At 42.1% G+C, this 24,395-nt stretch overlaps 1 protein-coding gene across 1 annotated transcript in view; it reads left to right on the top strand.

The window, feature by feature from the left end:
- Positions 1 to 24,395, top strand: part of ism2a (isthmin 2a) — a 113,600-nt gene that overhangs the window by 38,590 nt on the left and 50,615 nt on the right. The window contains exon 2 of the mRNA XM_028821596.2: positions 22,543 to 22,800. Coding sequence (XP_028677429.1) covers positions 22,543 to 22,800 — 258 coding nt within the window. The remainder of the gene's footprint in view (positions 1 to 22,542; positions 22,801 to 24,395) is intronic.

Raw genomic sequence — 24,395 nt, 5'->3', positions numbered from 1 at the left:
TTACTGACGCGCACGCCTGTATTACCGCCAGAGAAAATTAAAGGACGTACAAGCCAGCGGACGTACAAGCCAGCGGACGTACAAGACGGTATCCTTCAATAAGGGCGCACACAAAAAGGGAAGCCTCAAACGGGCGACCTCAATTGGGCGCAGCGAATAAAGGCACGCGTAAATAAAGATCTGCACCTTTGTTGTTCTTCACATATTCCAGAGCCATTTGAACTAAATTATCTACGAACGCCTTTATTCGCCGCGCTCAATTGAGGTTGCCCTTTTGAAGCTCGCCTTTTTGTGCGCGCCCTTATTAAATACAGCCGTACAAGACAGTATTACTGTCACAGAAAATTAAAGACACACAATACACGGCGGCAGCCCACGAAGAACGGTCAGCTCAGAAAGTAAACATCAACAAAAGAAAGGCTGAAAGAAAGAAAAATACGACCAACAAAAAGAATGAGGTCAAAGTCCCTTGCCATTTAATATAGACTGTTCCTACTAATGTTTATGCACTACTGTTCTAGCGCCCGTTATTGTAACGGGCTAAATGACTAGTTCACTGATAATTCTCCAAACTGCTAACAGATGTGTAAGATGGCACCAGTGCTTGTGGTCAAACATTCAGTACAATTCATCACCGGAGCCCCACCCACGATAGTCAATGGCTGAGCGAAACGTACGTACCCTGGAGTGGGAGTTAAAAAAAAAAAATAAAAAGCACCAGGAGCTGCCTACCAGGAACTACAAATGGCCTGAGTTCCTGCTGTGGGAATGCTACAAAAGTTTTTAAAAAGTCCCTGGATCCTTAAAAAAGTCCCCATAGTGGGAAAGTGCCGAAGAATTATAAAGTATATGGTTCTATATCCAACGAAACAAATGTGATTCTGTTTTATATGCACTCTGCTATGATGTGCTGGGTTGGTAACAATACTTCAAGAGAAGCCCACCAAATCAAAAAGCTAAATAAAAGGGCAGGCTCTGTTATAGGGTACACTCAGGACCCCCTGGAGGTCATAGTGAAAGAGAGAATTAAAACAAAACTGAGTGCCATAATGAACAATGCTGCACAACCTCACTCTGACACACTAACACTGAGGACTGTCAGACAATGAATCATTCAGCAGAAGTGTGTCAAGAAACGCTATGGGGGCTCCTTTACACCAACAGCAATACACCTGCATATAGCCTCACTGGGAATGAGACTCTTTTCTTTCTTTATTACTTTATTGCTTTTTAATCAATCTGGTGTGTGTTCAGACCATAGTGTGTGTATATATATTTATTTATTTATCCATCCATCATCCAACCCGCTATATCCTAACTACAGGGTCATGGGGGTCTGCTGGAGCTAATCCCAGCCAGCACAGGGCGCCAGCCCACCGCAGGGCACACACACACACCAAGCACACACTAGGGACAATTTAGGATCTCCAGTGCACCTAACCTGCATGTCTTTGGACTGTGGGAGGAAACCCATGCAGACACGGGGAGAACATACAAACTCCATGCATGGAGGACCCGGGAAGCGAACCCAGTTCTCCTAACTGCGAGGCAGCAGCGCCGCCCTTGAACTTTAGTTTAGTGTTATTATTTTAGAATTCCTGTAAAACAGCCGTCGTTGTTCTTTTCATCACATAATTGTTCAGACTTTGTTATTACCTATGCCTGTGAACTAATGAGGAATTAGACAGCGATAACTTCTGAAGACTGCTCCCCACTTGCTTGTGTATTCAAACACTGTATGTGTTGTGTATATTTTCATCACCACACATTTTAGTTGTTACAGTAATAAGCATTAGTTTGATTTCAAAAACACAACAACACAAATGTAGTAGTTGTTGAATTGATTTTGGTAATTATGTATTCTGTTTAGCAGCCCTGCAAACCGCATGTCTTTGAGATCAGCAGTTATACCACATGCACTTCAGAACAGCTCATCAACCTGAAGCTAAGCATGTGCAGGCCTGGCCAGTACTTGGATGGGAGACCATCTAGAAGAAGCTTGGGTTGCTGCTAGAAGAAGTGCTGTGAGGCCAGCAGGAGACGCTTACCTTGTGGTTTTGAATGCGGATCTGAATGCCCCAATGCAGTGACAAGGACACTGTGCTGTAAGCATGGCGTCGTCCTTCAGATGAGATATAAATAAAATTAGGGTCCTGACTCTCTGTGGTCATAAAAGATCCATGGGCATCCTTCGTAAAGAGCAGTGTGTATCCCAATGTCCATGCTAAATTGTCCTCCATGGCCTAGTCATTCTGGCCCCCTAATCATCCCCTGTTTCTAATTGGCTGTCTCTCTCTCTCACCACCTAATAGCCCATGTCTGGTGAGTATACTGGCGCAGAAATGGCTGCAACGTATCATCCAGATGGATGCTACACATTTGTGGTGGCTGAAGTGGCTCCGCACTCACTTTGAAAAGCGCTTTCAGTAATGAGAGAAGCGGTACATAAAGGTAAAGAATTATTATTATTATTTTTATACTATATATCATATAGTAGAGATATGAATCATGCTTTAAATCTATTTACAACTAAATTCATTTTATTTTGGAATAAACACATAGAGCAGCTCATCTTGTCACTTGTAGATGTCCTGTACGGCGCTCGCACCTAATGCAGCTGGGATAGGCAGACACTCAACATCAATCCTGAACTAGAGATGTTGGTTATAAAATGGATGAGTGGTTTGACACACAACTATAATTGTGTTTGTAACATTTGGACGATGAGTTTGAAGCCACCCATTTATTTATCTATTTATGTATTTATTTATTTAAAGAGCATCTATAAAGAGACAAATTTCCCCCCAGGGGTAAATGATGCTCTATCTATTACTCGCAACCTACCAATTTCAAAAACAACCAGCTATATTAGGAAACGTACATGCCAGTGGGCATGCCTACATGAGTGGGCTCCGGCCCCTCTTGACCTGCAACTGAATAATCACGTGTCATGTTTTCTTTTGCAGTAATTACTGTAAACTGCATTGGATTTGATTGCAAGCAGAGTAACTTCTTAACTTTTATAGTAAGGTTTATCAAAATAAAGCATATCAGTTTAACTGTTTCTTAATAAATGTAATGTTTGTTATTGTCCTCTTTGAGATTTTCATACTGAATGACATAGACACCGAAATGTGGGAAGTGCAGTATTATTACATCAGATGCCGTAGTGAGCATATCCGACATGGACATCACTTATTTCAGTATCAGTGATAATGGTCTGCTATCAAACGCTGCGGTAATTGTGACGCTTGTTATACTGTACAGTTTATCACTGCAGCCTCATAGTTTTTTACCATGGGTTGTCCAACTCCGGTCCCGGAGGTCCACCATGGCTGCAGGTTTTCATTCTTTCCTTTGTTTAATGAGTGCCCTGTTTGTGCTGCTAATTAACTTCTTGTGAATTCATTTTAATTGACTTGTTCTTTAAGATTTGTTCCCCTGAATTTCTTCATCGTTCCTCTGAATCACTTCATTTCTTTCCTTAAATGGCACCCAAACAGAACTGAAATGTGACGTGAGTGAGCCAACTAAGTCAGGGCCTCAAAACTCCCACCAATTTCACTCCAACCAGTTGCTCAATGAGGCACCAAGTCTTGTCGTTAAGTAAACCCATTCTTTACTTCTGTGGTTTGTTGCTGCTCTCATTGTGCAGTGGCACACATTTCTGAAATTGTTGATTTTCTCTTCCTAAGTGCGCTGGGGTCCTGAGCAGATCAACATTCCTGATACCTTCATCTTTCTTTATTTTCAGATATTGTATGATGGACACCAGTTGTTTTGGCTCATTTTACATCTCATTATTGTTTGGCTGCTAATAAAGGAAAAAGAAACAATTAAGGGGTCTGAGTCTTCAAGAGCAGGCCAATTAAAATTAGTTCACAAGAAGTTAATTAGCAGCAAAAACAGGTCACTAAATAAGAAAAGGGTTAGAATGAAAACCTGCAGCCACAGTGGTCCTTGATGACCCCTGGTTTATACCCTATAATGTATACCCGAACGTGGAATGCTTAGTGAAGTTTTAATCATTCATTTATTCATTTACCACAGGATCAGCAGGTACCATTGTCAGCCGCATGGCTGAAACCAGCTCTCAATACTGTGGCCCTACTGGGCCAATTTAGAGTCCCTGGTTACCCTAACATGGAGGTTTTGGGTATTCCAGGTGCATTGCTTTTTGTTAAATATTTTTGGAAGCTTTAAGGTCCCAGTACACACATTTCAAGTCAAACTCAAAGTGAACTTTATTGTCATCTCAACCATATACAAGTATACAGATAGACGAAATTGCGAAGCTCAAGGTCCACAGTGTAACAACATGATGTGCAAATAATAAATTGAAAACAGAATTAAAATTAAAACACAAACAAGACAAGACATTGTGCAAAGACAAGACAAAGAAGTAGCAGCAATATTGACGTGTAGTTAGCAATAAGAACGTTGATGCAATGTATGGTAATGTAATATCTATATGTATAATTCACCGCCAGAGCAAGCAAGACACCCATGGAAGCACGCAGGACGGAGCCACACCCACCAACTCTAAGACCATTGGATACGACGACAACTTGCAGAGCCACGCCCACCAACTCGGATGCGACGACTCAGAAAAAATGGCGTCATTTATGTTTGTCTGTGCTAGAGTCCACATGCACCTCTGAGCCACGTTGACTGTTCATAGAGGCATGTTTCTCACGGATGTGAATCGCTGTATGCTGCGTGTAAAACAGTTTGCGAGGGGTATCCCATGGGATCCTTAAAACAATCCTTTAAAACTGAGGTTAAAACACAATGAAGGAAGCGGTCTTTAAAAACCAATAAGCCCTGTGCCTCTTTTTCATTAGCGTCTCACCTGCTTCACCGATGCAGGCCCTGCAACAGTCGAGACGCTCTCTCAGCAGCTGACCTTCTCTGTGCCTGACTCCACTACTGTCAGTCGCCTGATTAAAAATGGGCTTTTGAAAGGGAGCTATGGACCCGCTATACCACAGGAACACATTGCCTTCGAGCCTGCTCTCGCTCACTATAACGTACCGGCTTTCTCTCTCTCCTCACTCGCTCGCACAGAGGAGAAATGCCCGCAGCACGACTCCACCCGGAAACAGTTTCAGCCACACTTCCATGCCCCTCGCTACGCTGTGAGTGCGATGATTATTTATTTAAAAATGGCCTTTTGAAGGGGAGCTGTGGACCCGCTATACCACAGGAACACCTGTGACATTGCCTTCACATTGTCTTCCTTTTATTTCTGATCCCGTCGAGCAGATCAGACACCCAGGCAAACAACACTGAATAATCAATAGCTGCAACTACTTTGCCCGCCCCAACTCCTCACCTGAGTCGGTTTAGTCTGTGTTCAGCAGTGTTTCCCAAACTCGGTCCTGGTGAACCCCTATGGCTTCAGGGTTTTGTTCCAATCGGATTCCTAATCATTAATGCCGGTGAAACTCATCCGGGATAAGTCGGGTTTTCAAACGCAGCTGTGTAGCAGATGTAATAATCCGAGATGAATGCGCGCCCCCGCACTGAGTGAAAAGCCAATGTATATTGAGTCTAGAAAACATGATCAGCAAGTCTTTGATAAGCTGCAACAAAATGATGAAAGAACGGGCGCATTTTGTTCTCACAAGCTGGGTGGGTGGGTGTTAGTTAATTAGTTACTCGAAGGATTTCAAGATTTAATATGCACAAGCGGTAACACTGCAAAAGCAGCCCAAACCAGAAAAGACGACTGGCAAAAAGTGGCCGACAAATTAAACGCGTGTGCATTGTACTTACTGAAAGCAGCGTTACGGATTTTGCAAACGTTCATTTTTTCCCTCTGCTTAAAAAACATTTAAAAAGCGATTATACTACGCCGCGGGTTGGTATGCAGTGTGTAAAACAGTTTGTTTGTCACGAATAATTTGCCTTTTACTTTTACACGAAGACAATTTCCTGTTAGATTGGCCTTTGCGATTACAATTAACAAGGCACAGGGCCAAACTTTCAAAAAGATATGCATGTATCTGCCAAAACCAGTTTTCAGTCACGGACAGTTGTATGTTGCTCTCTCCAGAGTTCCATCTTTTCATTCACTTACTGTTGTATCGTCAAACCCACCACTTTTAGACAACTGTGTCTTTCCGGAAGTGTTCAGCCATCAATATATAATTATGCGGCGTATGCCTGCAGGAACACGTGCAGCGAGTGAGCGACACACACACACACACAGGCACGCGCGAGAGAGAGAGAGCGCTGGACACATAAGAACAATAATACTTCATTACATTGATATAGCGGTGTTCTCAGTATTCAAAGCACTATCCACACAGGGAGGAACCGAACCCACAATCTTCCACAGTCTCCTTACTGCACTACTACTGCGCCACAAGGCAGTTAAAGAATGCACCGGGCTCGATTTTATTTTCACTTCTGTTTACAGCGATCGGGTCGTAGATAGCATTGTTGCAATGTTACTTTTCTTGGTGGCTTATTACATTACAGATGTTTCACATGTTCATTTTTTCCCCTGTGCTTAAAAGACATTAAAAAAGTGTTTCTCAACTGTGACTCCGGAACATCTCAGTACGCAAGCTATATTAAGAGTCAACAACGAAGACTCGCTACACCTTAAACTACAAGTACTGACACTTATCCCTACCGACGAAGTAACTTTCAGTAGCGTGGCCTTCTTCGTCACAGACAATCCCGCTTTCAGTCACGGACAATATTGTATGTTGCTCTCTCCAGAGGTCTATCTTTTCATTCACTCACAGTCATATCCTCAAACCCATGCCATTTGGACAACTGTGTCGTTCAGGAAGTGTTCACCCATCAATACATAATTATGCGGCGTATGCTACGCCGCGGGTTGGCTAGTAATAATTAAATAATAGATATAGATAATACAGAAATGATCAGTGTATGATAATAGTTGTTTAAGACGTGTAAACAATGACAGGTCAGAAAGTTTCACAGCAGAAGCATATCAAGAGTATCAAATCCTTAAAGGTCAGTATGAGGTTTTCAGTTCTTTTCTCCATGCACACTCGTCTTTACGGGACAGTGACTCGCATGTATAAAAGTTCTGTTTTTGGAGGTGGTTGAGGCCGTGTGGAAGATCCCAGGGGGCAGCCTGGTGTTAAGGAGTCTAACAGCTTGGGGGTAAAAACTCTCCTGCAGCCTGACAGATCTGGCTATGATGCTGCAGTATCTTCTCTTGGATAGCAGAAGTGTGAAAAGTCCATGTGAGGGGTGTGAGGGGTCCTGCACAATGCTGCAGGCCTTGCGGACACTGCGTTTGTAAAATATGTCCTGTAGTGAAGGGAGAGGCACCCCAATAATGCTCTCTGCTGTCTTCACTATCCTTTGCAGGCGCTTGCGGTCAGAGATATGTTGCAGTTGCCATACCAGACAGTGATTCAGCTGGTCAGAACGCTCTTAATGGTGCCTCTGTAGGACATGGTGAGGATGGAAGGGGGAAGACTTGCTCGCTTCAGCCGCCTCAGAAAGTGTAGCCTCTGCTGGGCTTTCTTGATTAGTGATGAGGTGTTATGTGTCCACGTAAGTTCCTCAGTTATGTGCACACCGAGGAACTTGGTAGTCCTAACAGTCTCCACATCTAAACCGTTGATGCTGAGTGGAATGTGAGCAGGATGTGATTTTCTGAAGTCCATGATTATCTCTTTTCTCTTGACTTAATTTAACAATATGTATTCTGGTCCAAATTAGGATGGCTTGTAATTGATACCGTGATTATTTCAAAGCTGTAGTAATTTGGAACGAAGTGAATATGGCGAAAGTGGGTTAAATTCACTTTACGTTTGCATGTTAAACTTACGTGACCAGCATGGATGAGTCTGCTTCACTTTCTAGACTGCCCTGGTCATTTGTTTAATGATTTGATAAAAGCAGAATGCACTAACCTGTAGTGATGCAACAAGGCAAACGTTGTTATCTTCAGATAGGTGTTAATCACATTTTGGCTCCACAGTTGGTAATCTCTTCAAACATTTGTGTGAGTGGAATTCTGATTGTGCCCTTAAATGGAGTTTGTCTTTTCTTATTATGTAAAGACAGGCCATAATTGGTTAAGTCTGATAAACGAGACTCCTAATCTATAAAAGTTTGAACTTCTGAACAGTGAGTGTGACAAATGAAAGAAATGTACCTTACCCTGGCATGTTTGGCTGATTTATTCCAAGGAATTGTTAGCTTTGATGTGTCTCAGTGCGGCCCTTTCTTAGCCGGGCTTGGTTCGGGATCGTTTTTCTTTGAAGTGCTCTAGTAATCAGGATTAAAGTGGCCTTTTTAGAAGTCATCTGGTCCTAATTGCAGGTATAACGGCATCAGTTTTGAATATGGCACCCCCCCCCCCCCAAACATCAATCAGGCCCAAGCAGGTCTCCGAGAGAGAGTGAGAGAGCGCACAGCTGGACTTGCCAAGAAAAGTTTAATAGGCTTTTTTTTAGGGGTGAATTTCAAAATGAGCACAGGCCAACATGTGGGCATGTAAAACTCCACATATTGGCACCAAAGCCATGTTTATACAAGAAATCTAATTTAAGCGGTGGTTCACCTTCAATGTGTGTACTGTTAAGTATTTCCCAATGTTACATTCCTTTGTTCTGCCTGTGCAGAAAAAGCAACCAGATCTGCGGGTATAAGCTTTCTGATGAATTCTGCAGCGCCGATGCCAGCACATAGTTTCACTGTAGTTTTGACTGTACTTCGAAACGTTTAGACTGCAATTCTGCATAGCCAGCTTAATGTGTGGAAAGTCCTACTCATGTACAAGTTTTTTGCTTTTTTTTTTTATGCCTAATTGCAAATGAAACAGATTAGCTCGCTCAATTGCACAGTAACTGATTCCGAATACTCGCAATGCGAACGCACCTTGAGACTGACTGTTTTGATCAGGGTTATGTAGACTTCTGAGCGGTGCCCCAGACTTCAGGGCTCCAGATTAAAGCAAACCAGATGAAGATTAAGTTCAAATATGTATTTCATAGTGTGTAATAATTTACCTGCATGTGGTATCCCAGGCAAGCATCCAAGAACTTAATGCTACTACGTATCAGTTTAGATGTGCATTGTGCTGATAGCAGATGTCTCAGTTTAGTCCGTTGACCAACTCATAAAAGCATAAACCAGAAGCATTACCCAGCATTTGGAATATTTTATCTGTACAGATTTCAACGTTGTAGGAATGTCGTTAAAGTGCCACCATTCTATATACCGTTCTGGGATCTGGTCCAGCTCTTCAAACACCTAAGACATTGCTGAGCCTTCTGCTCTGCCATAATTTGAACATGAAACGCCACAGCTGTTTTAAGCGTATCATACAATGAAGAACCGCACTGTCCGTCTTTGTAGTTGTGTCACGTGGTGCTGAAGCAGGTTGAAGACTAGGCATCCCTGGGGTCCTCGAGCTCATTGACATTAGAGAAGTCGGGAATCTGATTATTAGTACAGGATGAGATTTGTTTCCATGGCCTTTTTTTCATTTTCTTGAATCTGCATGTCTGTTACTGGCGTTGCAAGAGAGAGAGTAAAAGACGTGACTCCAGTATATCAGGGGTGGAGTGGTGGCTCTGAGGCTAAGGATCTGCGCTGGTATCCAGAAGGTTGCCGGTTCGAATCCCCATCACTGCCTAAAGAGATCCTACTCTGCTGGGCCCTTGAGCAAGACCCTTAACCTGTAATTGCTCCAGGGGCGCTGTACAATGGCTGACCCTGCGCTCTAACCCCAAGGGGTATGCGAAAACTAACAAATTTCTAATACGAGAAATTGTATAAGACAAACAAAATGTTATTCATATTCTTTTAGAGGCACCGCAGATATTTTATTTGGTATCGTATTGTTTATTTTCTCTCATCTATGATTTTAACTCTTCGGAATGTAGGGACATCTTCACATCTTGTGAGACTTGGCATTTTCTGGAAATGGCTACAATCAAAATTATCCACAATCCCTTGTAATCGAGGTTGATTACTTCCCAAGAAAGGAATAGTTGGTAAAACTTTAGTTTAGGTACTGCAATCAATTCTAATTTACTTTTATGTAACAAAACATTATCATACACCTCTTTGGGTCTTCACAACACTCACAGAGCACATCAGTAAAATGTTTCTTCATCTCTGAAATGTGGTCTGCTAACAAAACTTCATTTTGGAGAGGTCTAAGGGGGCTTAACTGAGACACATTTCTCTTGATTTTGCATATTTAGTATCTATTCCTTCTTTCGGCTGCTCCCGTTAGGGGTTGTCACAGTGGATCATCTTCTTCCATATCTTTCTGTCCTCTGCATCTTGTTCTGTTACACCCATCACCTGCATGTCCTCTCTGTCCACATCCATAAACCTTCTCTTAGGCCTTCCTCTTTACCTCTTCCCTGGCAGCTCTATCCTTAGCATCCTTCTCCCAATATACCCTGCATCTCTCCGCTGCACATGTCCAAACCAGCACAATCTCACCTCTCTGACTTCTAATCCTGTCCATCCTCGTCACACACATTGCAAATCTTAACATCTTCAACTCTGCCACCTCCAGCTCTGTCTCCTGCTTTCTGGTCAGTGCCACCGTCTCCAACCCATATAACATAGCTGGTCTCACTACCGTCCTGTAGACCTTCCCTTTCACTCTTGCTGACACCCATCTGTCACAAATCACTCCTGACACTCTTCTCCACCCACTCCACCCTGCCTGCACTCTCTTTTTCACCTCTCTTCCACAATCTCCATTACTCTGTACTGTTGATCCCAAGTATTTAAACTCAGATTTTGCATATTTAGTATAAGACTTGTAAATCCTTCATATTAGCGAGTGATTTTACCATTACGTCAAAATGCCACACTGCACAGCGATGAATAACCCATCTACTGATGTTTCATAAGTGGTATGAAGACCTAAAGAAGCCTTTGTTAAGGTCTTGTTACATAAGAGTAAACAAGTAATGAATGCATTTTAATAAGTGTTTCTGAATATCTGCTTGTAGTTCCGAAAATAGCTAATGAGAATTATCCATGATCCACATACAGTATGAGAGACCCAAGGTTGGCAGTTCAGGCCAAAGTACATATTATTCCACTGCATGTGCTGCTGTTGGACAATTTCAAAATGATGAAGTGCTTGGAACAAACTCCTCCTCTATTCGAGCGTGTGTCAATGCAAGATGTTTCCCATGAGTTAGTGTCAATGCTGGACTTCTTCATAGTGGCCTTTGCAATGTCCTTGAATAGTTTCACCTTCTCTCCAGTGGAATGCTCACCCAGAATGAATTGTGAAAAGAAAGCCTGTTTTGAAAGTTTCGTTTTAGCCACCCATACAATGCGTGGAAGCCAACAAAGCTGATGCCAAATACTAACCAGTCCTTGTTGTTAAAGAAACCTGTTGTTTCATTATATGGCTTGTTAGTGACATTGCAAAAAATGCCTATGAAAAAACTAGGCAAGAACCCTTCAAAGGAGAGTTGAGTTGCTTTTATTTAGCAAACAAATCTGCCAATGGGGTAAACACAAGATTTCTTAAAGTAAACTATCCATCCATTTTCCAACCAGCTGAATCCGAACACAGGAGCCAATCCCAGGGCACAAGGGAGGAACCAATCCCGGGCAGGGTGCCAACCCACCGCAGGACACACACAAACTAGGGCCAATTTAGAATCGCCAATCCACCTAACCTGCATGTCTTTGGACTGTGGGAGAAAACCCACGCAGACACAGGGAGAACATGCAAACTCCACACAGGGAGGACCCAGGAAGTGAACCCAGGTCCCCAGGTCTCCCAACTGCGAGGCAGCAGCGCTACCCACTGCGCCACCGTAAAGTAAACTAAATAATCATAAATACATATGTTTTGATAAGTCAAGAATTTTTACAATAAGGAAAACAAGATTTAATGTCATGATATGAATATTTTTCACTTACTTCGATTTCCTTTTTTGCCACACCAGATATTTATATTCTTGAGGGTTTTCTTTTCCTGAAAATATCTTTGGAATGTTTTATGAGCTAGAGCACATTACCGCTTTTCATTATTTTTTTTTCCCAAATATATTACCGAAATGGGTAGTTTGTAATGAACCGATGAATGTACACATGGGACCAAATTAGCTTTTAGGTTCCCTTGTAGGAGTGGGCAATATGGCCAAAAATCGGTGTATAATTACAAATTCTGACAATTCTGGTAGATTCAAGTCAAGTCAAGTTGGGGAGCATGCACTGGTACAGTGCATTGCCGCATCCACTACACAATGAAACAACTCGGGATCCCAGTTTGCAACCCCCAATGGGAAACGCGCCACATGGCCGTAGTGCCGCAACTGACGCTCCCTCACAATGCAGGTCATGTGCCTCATTCAGGACTCCATGAGCAACACAAAGTCAAACCAACGGTACCCAAGGATTTTCCGGAGAGACACAGCACCAAAGGAGTCCAGTCTTCATCTCAGCTCACTGGATAGCATCCATGTCTCGCAACCATATAGCAAGACAGGGAGCACCACGACTCCAAAGACATGGACCTTCATCCTTTTGCATAGATATCGGGAGCACCACACACCCCTTTTCAGTGACCTCATGACCCCCCATGCTCTCCCAATCCGTCTACTGACTTCATAGGAAGAGTCACCAGAGACGTGAATGTCACTGCCAAGGTAAGTAAACCTCTCGACAAGTTCAACACTCTCTCCGCAAACAGACACACTGCTAACGGCTGTGCCCAAGAGGTCATTAAAGGCAGAGTTTCTTTGCAACCTTTGTTGATTTTCGCAAAGTGTTCGACTCAGTTGATCGAGCTGCCCTGTGGGACATCCTGAGGATTCGCGGGATCCCCTTGAGGTTGCTGGATATCATGGCCGGCTGTACACTGGTACTGTGAGTGCTGTGCAGAGTGGAGGCAGGACCTCTGCGTTTTTCCCAGTTGATTCTGGGGTTCATCAGGGATGTGTTCTGCTTCTACTCTGTTCAATGCTTGTATGGACTGGGTGTTGGGCAAGGTCGTGGGGTCCAGCGGCTGTGGGGCATCTGTTGGTGAAGAAAGGTTCACGGATCTTGACTTTGCTGACGATGCTGTGATCTTCGCGGAGTCAATGGAGGCTCAGATCGGGGCGCTCGAGAGACTGAGCGAGGAGTCTGAGTGTCTGGGCTTGTGAGTGTCCTGGATAAAAAACAAGATCCAGGCCTTTAATGACCTCTTGGGCACAGCCATCAGCAGTGTAGATTCCAGTATAATATATTTGTATACACTGTCGCACACGAGTGCCTGGGAAATATCTAAACAGCCCAATTGACGTAAGAATACAGACTTAATACAGGGGCAAAAACGATTGCTAATCATCTCTTCTGTCTTCCCTTCAGAACAGAGGATGAGTCCTGGGATGGGCAGCAATGTCATATCTGACCCACCCTGGGAGCTATTTAAACAACTGCGGTGCCAGAAGTTGGCACCCATTTGGACTGTGCCCAACTAGAAAGCAGAACTGCGCGTATGGAGAAATGTGTTGCAAAAGAGCCTACAATGACCACAGATTTTGCGCTCTTTTTGTTTCTTTTCAATGTTAGTTTCAGTTTCGTTATTATATGGGGTGACCTGCTGGTCCCCAACCCTTGACAGTATTCTTTCTGTTTTGTTTGCAGAATTTTACTACTTTCAGACTGAAGCTTATTTTTAACAGATAAATGTATTAATGAGTAATTGTCCACACCGACCTGCTACTTATTTAACAAAATGCTTGCTCAGAATGAGTTGATATTATGGATTCATCTCTCTTGAACTGATGAACGTACAGTTTCTCACATTACTCCTGCCCGTCCAAGCAAACACTGCTTCTTTGTGTCATGTTGTCCAGTTTATATTGACTCACCAATCAGGTTGAACCATGGGTCATATTCTTAAAGGGGTGGGCTTACTTATTACAGTTCACATACAAGTCGATACACAAAGATGTTAATTTCAAAACACACAACACTGATAGAAAATCGCATTTCCAATTTTATTTTGCATGCACCAATTGGCATGTTTTGTTCTACACTTAAATGTATTCACAAGTTCTAATTGTTTAACATAGCATACTGGAACAAGAATTTCACCCAGTATACTAGATCAGATTATCATCCACTCTTGTCTGCTGGCCTTTGTTTCGTGGCAGAAAAAATAAAACCTGTAAATACAAAAGTTTAAAAGTGAAATAGTCAGCTATGGGTTGAAAGTCGTAATATAGTGATTGAATGACAATTACAGCAGAAATTAGCCATGAATCAAAAAAAATGCATGGGTTCTGATCAAAAGATCAACTTTTAAAATGATAAAACCAAATATTCTGTTTTTCTCTACAAATTTCTCAACTCTATTCAAACTTTTAAATAAATGTCTGAGGCCGGACACATCCTAGATAAAGAATCACAAAAGCGTTTATGAATTTCCTGATGGAACCTAAAATTCTAAATGTGTTTACAATTTCCAAATTGTGGTGCGCAGAACTCGTCTCAAACTCCAGAGGCAAACTTTGAATGTCTCGGGCCGACTTGTGCAGCACAGGCAGCACTCCACTATTGCCAGGTTTTTACCACTTGCCTGTAATGTTATACCTTCTCTTGCATCTAATTTAAAATTACCCCAGGAGCAAAGCTTGGCAGTTTATTGGCAGAAATGAAGTGCGAAGTGAGATGAAAGGCATATCTGCATGTAAAATAGCAACTGGTTAGGATCAGGTTGGCTGCGATCCATTGAAATCGTGGTTGTGTTTTTATTTGACTTGATTTTCAGGCAGAATTCATCAGTGGAAGTGACTTGCGTGCACTGTAGCAAAAATAGACACTGGCATCAGACCTCATAATTAATGGGTGCAAATGCAAGTGGGCAAGCAAGGGAGGATCACCTGTGCTGCACTGTCCAAGTCTTATGCAAGTGATTCACAGACTTCTGGCCATTTGTTGCAACTGGCATTTTTAGTGTGGTATATCAAAATTAGCAGTGCCCGCCAAAGACACATTGGAATCAAAGTAATAATTCATTATATTTATATAGCGCTTTTCTCAGTACTCAAAGCGCTATCCACACAGGGAGGAACCAAACCCACAATCTCCTTACTGCAAAGCAGCAGCACTACCACTGCGCCACCTAATCAATGTTAATGCTTGCAGTGCCCCATCTATTGAAATGTATTTTGTAAAGCATGTAGTAATGAAATGCAATGCATTTGTCTTTCCAACAAATGGTGCATCATAAACATTTGTAGCAAAAAATGCATTATTATAAGTGTTTGTCATGTGCCAACTGTTGGAATAATGGATGCAATGCTTATGTCTGTTATATGCCATTTGATATGAGATACATAAAAAGCAGGGTTACTGGTTGTGGTGCTCCATTTGTTGGAATGACAAATGCAATGCCTTTTATTACTACAGATATTTGTGATGTGCCATATGTTGGAATGAAAATGCAATGCATTTTATTACTACAAATGTTTGTGATGTGGCATCTGTTGGAATTACAGAGACAGCAATCAGGCAGACTTACAGACACACAGATACCGATCCTTTTATTAAGGTGGACAAAACTTGCCCTAGTAAGAATTTTTTTAATCAGAGTGACTTTCATTTAAAGTATAAAACAAAGAAATGGCGTTACTCTTTGTATCTTATGCTGCGTTACATTTGAACTGGGAAGTCGGAATTTCTGAGTTCCAAGAAGGAATGCTCGTGTGAGTCTGATTTCCTACTCACAAACCCCAACCAAGACTGAGAACTGAGAATCCAAGATGGCTGTAACAGAAGTGAAAGCTGTAGTATTATACTGTTTATTAGCGCCTCTGACTATTTGTGTCTCATTAAATCATCCGTACACACAGTACTGTCCACCTTCTATCTTTGGACATGTTGCTACAGTGCTTGGATGTGCAAAATACCGTGTAATGCGTTGTTATCTTGTTCAGTAGTTGTCTGTATCCCTAAAGAGCAAGCACAATAAGTTTTCCTGGAGGTGTCTGTAATCGTTTTACGGATGTCTTACTGGAACGCAGTCAAGTGACGTCACTCCCAGCTCTGACATCCAACTTACGAGGTAAATGGAATTCAGCATTACGCCAATGCCACATCACGTGACTTCTAGTTATGGGGTATGTTGCAGTAGCCGGATTGCAGTCGTTGATCTTGTCACCAGACCATGGCATGAGTAAACATTGCTGGCTATGTCACATTTAGCGATTGCGTACCGACCATCCAGCACAGTTGAGCTCGCCCCTTTCTATGACTGCCAACAACATGCTTTTTAATAGAGCTGGCATTGTATGAAGGTTTAATAGCTGCCGTGAAGTCGTCAGCATTCTCTTATTTCCACTCGGTTATGGAATGTAACTCACGAGACATCAGACAGGCGAGCTTCTCTTCTGTTTGTGAGGTTGAAGATCCCCTCTCCTTCATCGCAGAGCTGGTGCTCTATGGAGTGTTAACAGGTACGACAAGTTCAACCACATTTTGGACCACTTTTTCTTTTTTCCATACTGTGTTAGTAGGTACAACAGGAGACATCAGAACAATGAGCTTCTCTTCTGTTTGTTATTCCTCATCGCTGCATTCTTTGCATTGTATTTCCAGATGAGCATTCATTGGTTGTCTACTGTCCTCAACAACCTCAAGAATCTGTAGTGTTAGCTTATTTTTCAAGTTGGCACTAGCATTGGGGTTTTGTTCTGTGTTTTGGATTTCATTTTGCTCCTGATTGTCGTCTTGTTCATTAATTCCTGATTGCCTGGTTGTTTTTGATGCCTTTGTTCTCCTTAAGCATGTCTTCACTTTCTGATGCATCTCCTGGACTTTCAGCACTCACAAGAATCCTCAAAGACACTTTTCTTCCTCTGTTAATGGCATACATTGTGCTGGCTTTTGTGAACTTTTTGCAAAATGAAACTCCACAAAGTGCAACAAATTCAATTATCTATGAATTATTGGATCATCACTATTTACGGCCAAGCAGGGATCTTACAGATCCAAGAACAAAAGAACAAATGGACCGAGAGAGATGAAATAAGAAGTGAAAAATAACAAAAGGTCAATATGCAAGTTTAGCAAATGGAAACACAAAGTTGAAGAGAACGAGATTGCATGATTCTGTTAACTGCAAGTAAAATTCCCACATTTTACTTTTGTGTGACTCACGGCTTTTATTTTCATCCAGAAACTGGCATGTTGAGCCTAGCATGCTGCAATGTTTTTTGGCTGTCCTGACTGCACAAGGTGGGAGCATTTTTTAAGTGGAGAATAAAATAGCAAGAAAGGGGTCTAAACAAGAAAGATGAATCATCAAGTAAATTAGCTCAGGACGTGAAACAAGAATCATAATGAGGAAATGGTGTGGGAGATCAAAATTAAAAAATCTGTAAAAAGAACATGGAACCAGAGCCAAACTGTTAAACATTAATCAGGGCTTAAAAGCAGAGCAAGAATTTTGAAACTGGGGTGGAGAAGCAAAAGTGGATGCAAACAAAGAACTTTGAGAGAATCCAATCGTGAACAAAGGGGAAGTCTGCAACAAAAATGCTCAAAACGACAGTGCCGATACGAGAAACAAAATGGCGTCATGGAACGGGCATTACTAATTTTTAACATTGTAAAAAACAGATCAAGCACAACAACAGATGTTACCATGAAGTACCTTGACCTTCAAAATCCAAACAAGGAGGTTTTGATGATTTTTACAAGCAAGGGAAATAAAAATGAAACCTGAATCTTACTGGCATTGTAATGTCAAACATGACATTTCCCACACAAAAATAATACAAAAGAGCTGCACGTGTGCAAAATCAAAATCAATTATTAATGCAAGTATAATAACAATGGTATGTACAAAACATAATAAACATACCCCAGGAGCTCCAGATCACTATGACAGCAGGCATCATAGTACGATTATATCGATTTTAAAGGACTTCCTGCCTTTGATCTCTCTGATCTTAAAGATTAGATAGTAGTTTGTTTAAAAACCTGTCCAAATCTTTTAAACTGTATAAGTCTGAAAATCAAAATAAAATGCTCAGAAAGCTCAAAATTGTACATTTTCCTACATGTGCACTAGGGTTGTACTGTGTGCAAGTATTGAAACAGTAACGAAAAATATTCTAAATCATTTTGTTAATTCCAGTACAAGAAGTAAATGGTAGTTTTCAAACACATTGTGTTCAGTCGTTCAGCACAATCACAACAGCTGAAACATCCGCCCTTACATATTAAGAGTATTACATCTAGCACTACTCACCAAGGGAAATGTTCTTTTCCTCCATGCTCTTCTAATGTATGTGTTAATACGAGAGAGACCTAAAAATTTGTGGAATCAGTCAACAGCACAGGAGTAGGGTGAAGTTATCAACTGTACTGCTAGGCATTGCATGGCTAAAGTCATGTTACACAGTCTACTAGACAGACAGACAGACAGACAGACAGACAGACAGACAGACAGACAGACAGACAGACAGACAGATAGATAGATAGATAGATAGATAGATAGATAGATAGATAGATAGATAGATAGATAGATAGATAGATAGATAGATAGATAGATAGATACTTTATTAATCCCAAAGGGAAATTCCCATACTCCACAGCAGCATACTGATAAAGAACAATATTAAATTAAAGAGTGATAACAATGCAGGTATAACAGACAATAACTTTGTATGTTAAGGTTTACCCCCCCGGGTGGAATTGAAGAGTCGCATAGTGTGGGGGAGGAACGATCTCCTCAGTCTGTCAGTGGAGCAGGACAATGACAGCAGTCTGTCGCTGAAGCTGCTCCCCTGTCTGGAGATGATCCTGTTTAGTGGATGCAGTTGATTCTCCATGATTGACAGAAGCCTGCTCAGTGCCCATTGCTCTGCCACGGATGTCAAACTGTCCAGCTCCGTGCCTACAATAGAACCTGCCTTCCTCACCAGTTTGTCCAGGTGTGAGGCGTCCCTCTTCTTTATGCTGCCTCCCCAGCACACCACCGCGTAGAAGTGGGCACTCACCACAACCGTCTGATAGAACATTTGCAGCATCTTATTGCAGATGTTGAAGGACGCCAGCCTTCTAAGGAAGTTTAGTCGGCTCTGTCCTTTCTTACTAAGCAGCATTGTGCTGATCTGATCAAGATGCGTGTTTCTGACGTTTATTCGACAGTCGAAAAGGTGACTTTGGTGTTTTTTTGTTTCACGCAGACAAAAGCACATCAGGTCATTTGAAACATCAAAACACCAATGATCACATTTTTTAGTATTAACGAACTTGTTAATAAAGAACTTCCGAGCATGCACACTATTAATCAGCAACACTACACCAAACTGCTGTGATGTCTGGAGCGGCGGCTCACACAAAACTGCATTTTGTACCACGATAGCTCGCCTGTACACTCACCATGTGATCAATGATAGAGTTTTGACCAAAAACAATGTGGTTGTTACTTTGAACACCCGGAATTTGCCAGATCTCACTCCCTGTGACTTTGTTTCTTCCTGACATTAAAATTGAAAGTGAAAGGCAGACAGTTTTGCTACCATGTTAAATCCAGAAAAAAAAATCAGAAGTGGGCGCTAGACATTCATGTCTCTGGTGACTCTTCCTATGAAATCAGTAGATGGATTGGGAGAGCATGGGGGGTCATAAGGTCGCTGGAAAGGGGTGTGTGGCACTCTCGATGCAAAAGGACGAAGGTCCAAGTCTTTAGCGTCCTGGTGCATCCTGTCTTGCTATATGATTGTGAGACATGGACGCTATCCAGCGACCTGAGATGAAGACTGGACTCCTTTGGTACTGTGTCTCTCCGGAAAATCCTTGGGTACCGCTGGTTGGACTTTGTGTTGCTCATGTAGTCTCAAATGAGGCACATGACCTGCATTGTGAGGGAGCGTCAGTTGCGGCACTACGGCCATGTGGCGCGTTTCCCAGAGGGTGATCCGGCTCGTAAGGTCCTTATTGTTGGGGACTCGAGTGGCTGGACCAGGCCAAGGGGTCACCCATGTAACACCTGGCTGAGGCAGATAGAGGGTCATTTCCGAAGGGTGGGACTGGACCACGTGTCTGTCTCAGGGGTTGCAAACTGGGATCCCAAGTTGTTTCGTTGTGTAGTGGGTGCGGCAACGCACTGTACCAGTGCATGCTCCCCAACTTGACATGACTTGACTTGGGCGCTAGACCAGGTGACAGACGAGTACAGGAAATGTTCTCAGGAATGGAAGAAGTGATGGGCCAAGATAATTACATCTCAAGGGGTGTATTGCTGTATGTTATATGATAAAGTTTTTTTTTTTGTTTTTTAACAATTCCATGAATTTTTGGGTCGTCCCTCATATAAACACAACTACAAGGGGGCAGCACTCCCTGTACTAATTTGTAGAGTGCAACAAAGCAGGGAGGCATGCGATTGTGCGGCAGAGCAGGGAGGCTGCTGTGAAACGGCGTGGGTGGCCAGTGAATGGAATTATCTGTTACTTGCTTTGGTACCTTTTTGGTTCTGGTACTGAGTTCCTCAAGCCAATATCAATATCAAAGTCAAATTTTAATAATGAACCAACACTAATGTGCACACAGACTTCAAAGGCCAAAGGAGTTTTCTTTATCTGGTTATTAATGAAGATTGAGTTTGCCATTGCAGTAGAATTCTTTTCCTCCCTCAAGTGTTATAAATTGAGCGACCTTGCTGGAGTCCATAAGTAAGTAAAGGGCTTGAAGATGGCCCTTTAGGTGTTAGATAAAGGTGCACCAAGATACTGTGTCTAAAAGTCTTTATGGTACTCATGACTAGATGAAGGTTACAGCAGTCCACATGTACATCAGGGAGCATTTTGGGAACAAGTGTTCCAGTAATGTTTGTTGTAGACATGCCATACAGAGACTGCGGTGGGTTGGCACCCTGCCCGGGATTGTTTCCTGCCTTGTACCCCTGTGTTGGCTGGGATTGGCTCCAGCAGACCCCCGTGACCCTGTGTTCGGATTCAGTGGGTTGGAAAATGGATGGATGGATGCCATACAGAGAGTTCCTCTGGGCATGGTGGGGATGCTCAGGTGGTGGCAAAGGCTTGGGGGGATTCCATTAAAAGAATACATGAGTGAATGTGTGATTAGATTGCAGGAATGGAAGCATAGGGGCCTTTTAATCCCTGAAGCTAGTTATACACCCTTGAGACTGGACTGGTGACCCCACAAGAAGCTAATACGGCACCATAGTAGTCAAGTTAGGGAAAGCTTTCAAACTGCTCTGGAAAAGAAAATGCTACAAGAGGTCTACGGTAAAATGTTAGGTAGATAGGAAAACGAATACAGTAATCCCTCACTTATCGCGGGAGATAGGTTCCAAGGCCGACCGTGATAACTGAATTTCCGCGAAGTAGGGACACCATATTTATTTAATTATTTAACGTGTATTTGGATGTTTTTAAACCCTCCCTGTATTGTTTACAACCCACCCTTTACTCTATTAATAACAGGGACAACTGCTAAGCAATATGAAATCGGTAGATAAGTTTACACTTACTGTATAGCGAAGTACACGTAGCTATATATGACGTGATGATGGTGATGAATATGCTGCGCAGTAAAAATGATGACGATTGAAGGTGATAATCCCCTGAATGCAGTAGCAGGAGCACGTTAATGTTGAATGAGTGAGATGAGACTTCCTGGTTAATGCAGCACTCCGTCGCTGAGCCAATCAGCAGCACACAGGAACTTAACTGCGTGCTCTGATTGGGTAGCTTCTCAGCCATCCGCCAATAGCATCTCTTGTATGAAATCAACTGGGCAAACCAACTGAGGAAGCAAATACCAGAAGTAAAAAGACGCATTGTCTGCAGAAACACGGGAAGCAGTGAAAAATCTGCGTTATATATTTTGATATGCTTACATATAAAATCCGTGAAGTCGTGAATCTGCGAAAAGTGAACCGCGAAGTAGCGAGGGATTACTGTAATCACAGCTAAGAGGCAGAGAAGAGACTCTGAAGTCATTTTAATGTCGTCTTGTAGTGGTTTTCTATTACTGTCGAGTTCCAGACAGCATGACGCTCATTCATGGTCACCAATACTGGAAGTGTTTATTCATCACATTAACACTGTTTTTGTTTTTTTTTAACTTTCTCTTTTTTAGAAAAACATTTTCATTTAGTAATGTTCTCCATAAAACACTTCTTGGGAAAACCTCAAAAATATTAGAAAGGAAATTAAATGAAATAGAAGAGTTTCCTTAACTGCCGATAGCTTTACTAAAAAGCCAGCATTATATTTTTACAGTTCATTTCGGTTCATTTTATTTGTTCTTTTCTTGATGTTCATCCCCTGAACCTGGAGTTCATGCCTTCAGTTAAAACAAATTCATAACAAGCAACTTCCAATTAAGTGCCTAAATGTTTTGTGAAAAATGACATTAATCATCTAAGCTAATTCTCCTTGCAGCAGAGTTGTGTGAAAAGTTTTATGGCATAAAAAAGGATTCACTTACTAGTGTTGATTGTCATGTAAAGTTAAGTGAATATAATTGATTTATAGCATAGTTATATTTTTAAGTATCTTCTTTTTGCTTCTTTTTGAATAGGTTAAGGGTCGAGGAGCCGCTAGTGCCTCTCATCAGGGGTTGGACATTTTGCAACAAAACAACAGAATTAAGAGTTGGAAAAGAACTGGCCCAAGTAACCCCCGTCGACACAAGAGGAGGTGGTCTCAGCAGCGCATGGGTGGGACTTACACTCAATCCAAGGCTGAACTGGAAGACAGCAAGCCCTTTGTTTTGGACCTTAAGAACTTTCCTGACCTGGCTAATGCTGACCTCAGCTCTCAAAATCCAAACATTCAGGTTGGTTAAAAGAGTTTGAGAAATGTATTAAGAAGTGCCACGTATTTTGGCTTTGTTAACTTTTTATGCTTTTTTTTTTAATTTAACTTCCTTCTGTTTAGTTCATGAGATTATCTGACAAACTTTGTGTATCACATTGGCAAGTCATAGCCATTGTTGGATTTTGTATGTCCACTCCTATTTCCTAAAAGTTAGATGGACTGGACAGTGTCATGACCTGAACTGTCATTACTTCATTTAGAATAGATTTGGGGGGGGGGTAGGGGGTAGATTCTCCCACCTTGGAGCTTCAAGCATCGATATATACTTCTACTTGATTTGAAATTTGGGGGTAAGGGGGGTTGTCCTCCTTGGAGTTTCATGCATCTGTATATTGTTAAATTTGACCAGAGTGCTTGAGGTGGGGACTTAGATTGGATACCCTTGGAGTGTTGAACATCAATATGCACTTCTATTCGACTGGAGAGTGAGCTCAGGGGGAGGCATTCCCCATTAGAATGTCAAGCATTGATATACACACATATATTTGATCAGCGAGTGGCCAGAGTGGCTCATATTGGCCCTTGTAGTTTCAAGTGTTAGTATATACTTCAGTTTGAGTGGGGTGTGGTGCAGGGTCCCCTTTGGAGTCTCAAGCTTTAATACACACTTCAGTGCGATTGGAGAGTGGGGACAGGGGAGTGTCAACACTGCATTGGAGATCAGCGGGGTTGAACACCAAGATATCTGTGATGTGTACCAGTGTGCTACAAAACCCTGTGGGTACACAACAAAGACAAACAGTACACATCGGCGAAAAACTGAGAAGTGCCGACACTCCATATCTGTGTGTAGCGACCCACTTCAAGCATTGTCAGCAGGACATATCGTTACCTTTCTCTCGGGTTATTTAGGTGTATTGAATCCAGTGACGCATGTAAAGTAGTTGCAGTACATCAGAGTGGGTTAAAGTTTTTAATACACAACTATGCCTGCATTTAAATGTGATCAAGGCCGTGCATGTATTTGAGACTTTTTACATTATGGGGTAGGGTTGCCAGATTAGAAAATTAGAAATACGGCACACTCTTAATATCTCACTCTATATTACTATATATATAAACTTATACATGCCCCTACACACCCAGACCAATATATTATACTAGTCATTTAGCCCACTGGTGCCATCTTACACATCTGTTAGCAGTTTGGAGAATTATTAGTGAACTAGTCATTCAGCCCGTTACAATAATGGGCGCTAGAACAGTAGTGCATAAACAGTAGTAGGAACAGTCTATATTAAATGGCAAGGGACTTTGACCTCATTCTTTTTGTTGGTCATATTTTTCTTTCTTTCAGCCTTTCTTTTGTTGATGTTTACTTGCTGAGCTGACCGTTCTTCGTGGGCTGCCGCCGTGTATTGTGTGTCTTTAATCTTCTGTGACAGTAATACTGTCTTGTACGGCTCTATTCAATAAGGGCATGTAGATAATTTAGTTCAAATGGCTCTGGAATATGTGAAGAGCAACAGGTGCAGATCTTTATTTATGCGCGCCTTTATTCGCTGCGCCCAATTGAGGTCGTCCTTTTGAGAATCGCCTTTTTGTGTGCGCCCT

This window comes from Erpetoichthys calabaricus, chromosome 16 (genome assembly GCF_900747795.2).
Source record: "Erpetoichthys calabaricus chromosome 16, fErpCal1.3, whole genome shotgun sequence".
NCBI lineage: Eukaryota > Metazoa > Chordata > Cladistia > Polypteriformes > Polypteridae > Erpetoichthys > Erpetoichthys calabaricus.
The sequence above is the reverse complement of the archived record's forward strand: the minus strand, read 5'-3'. Positions and strand labels throughout refer to the sequence as shown.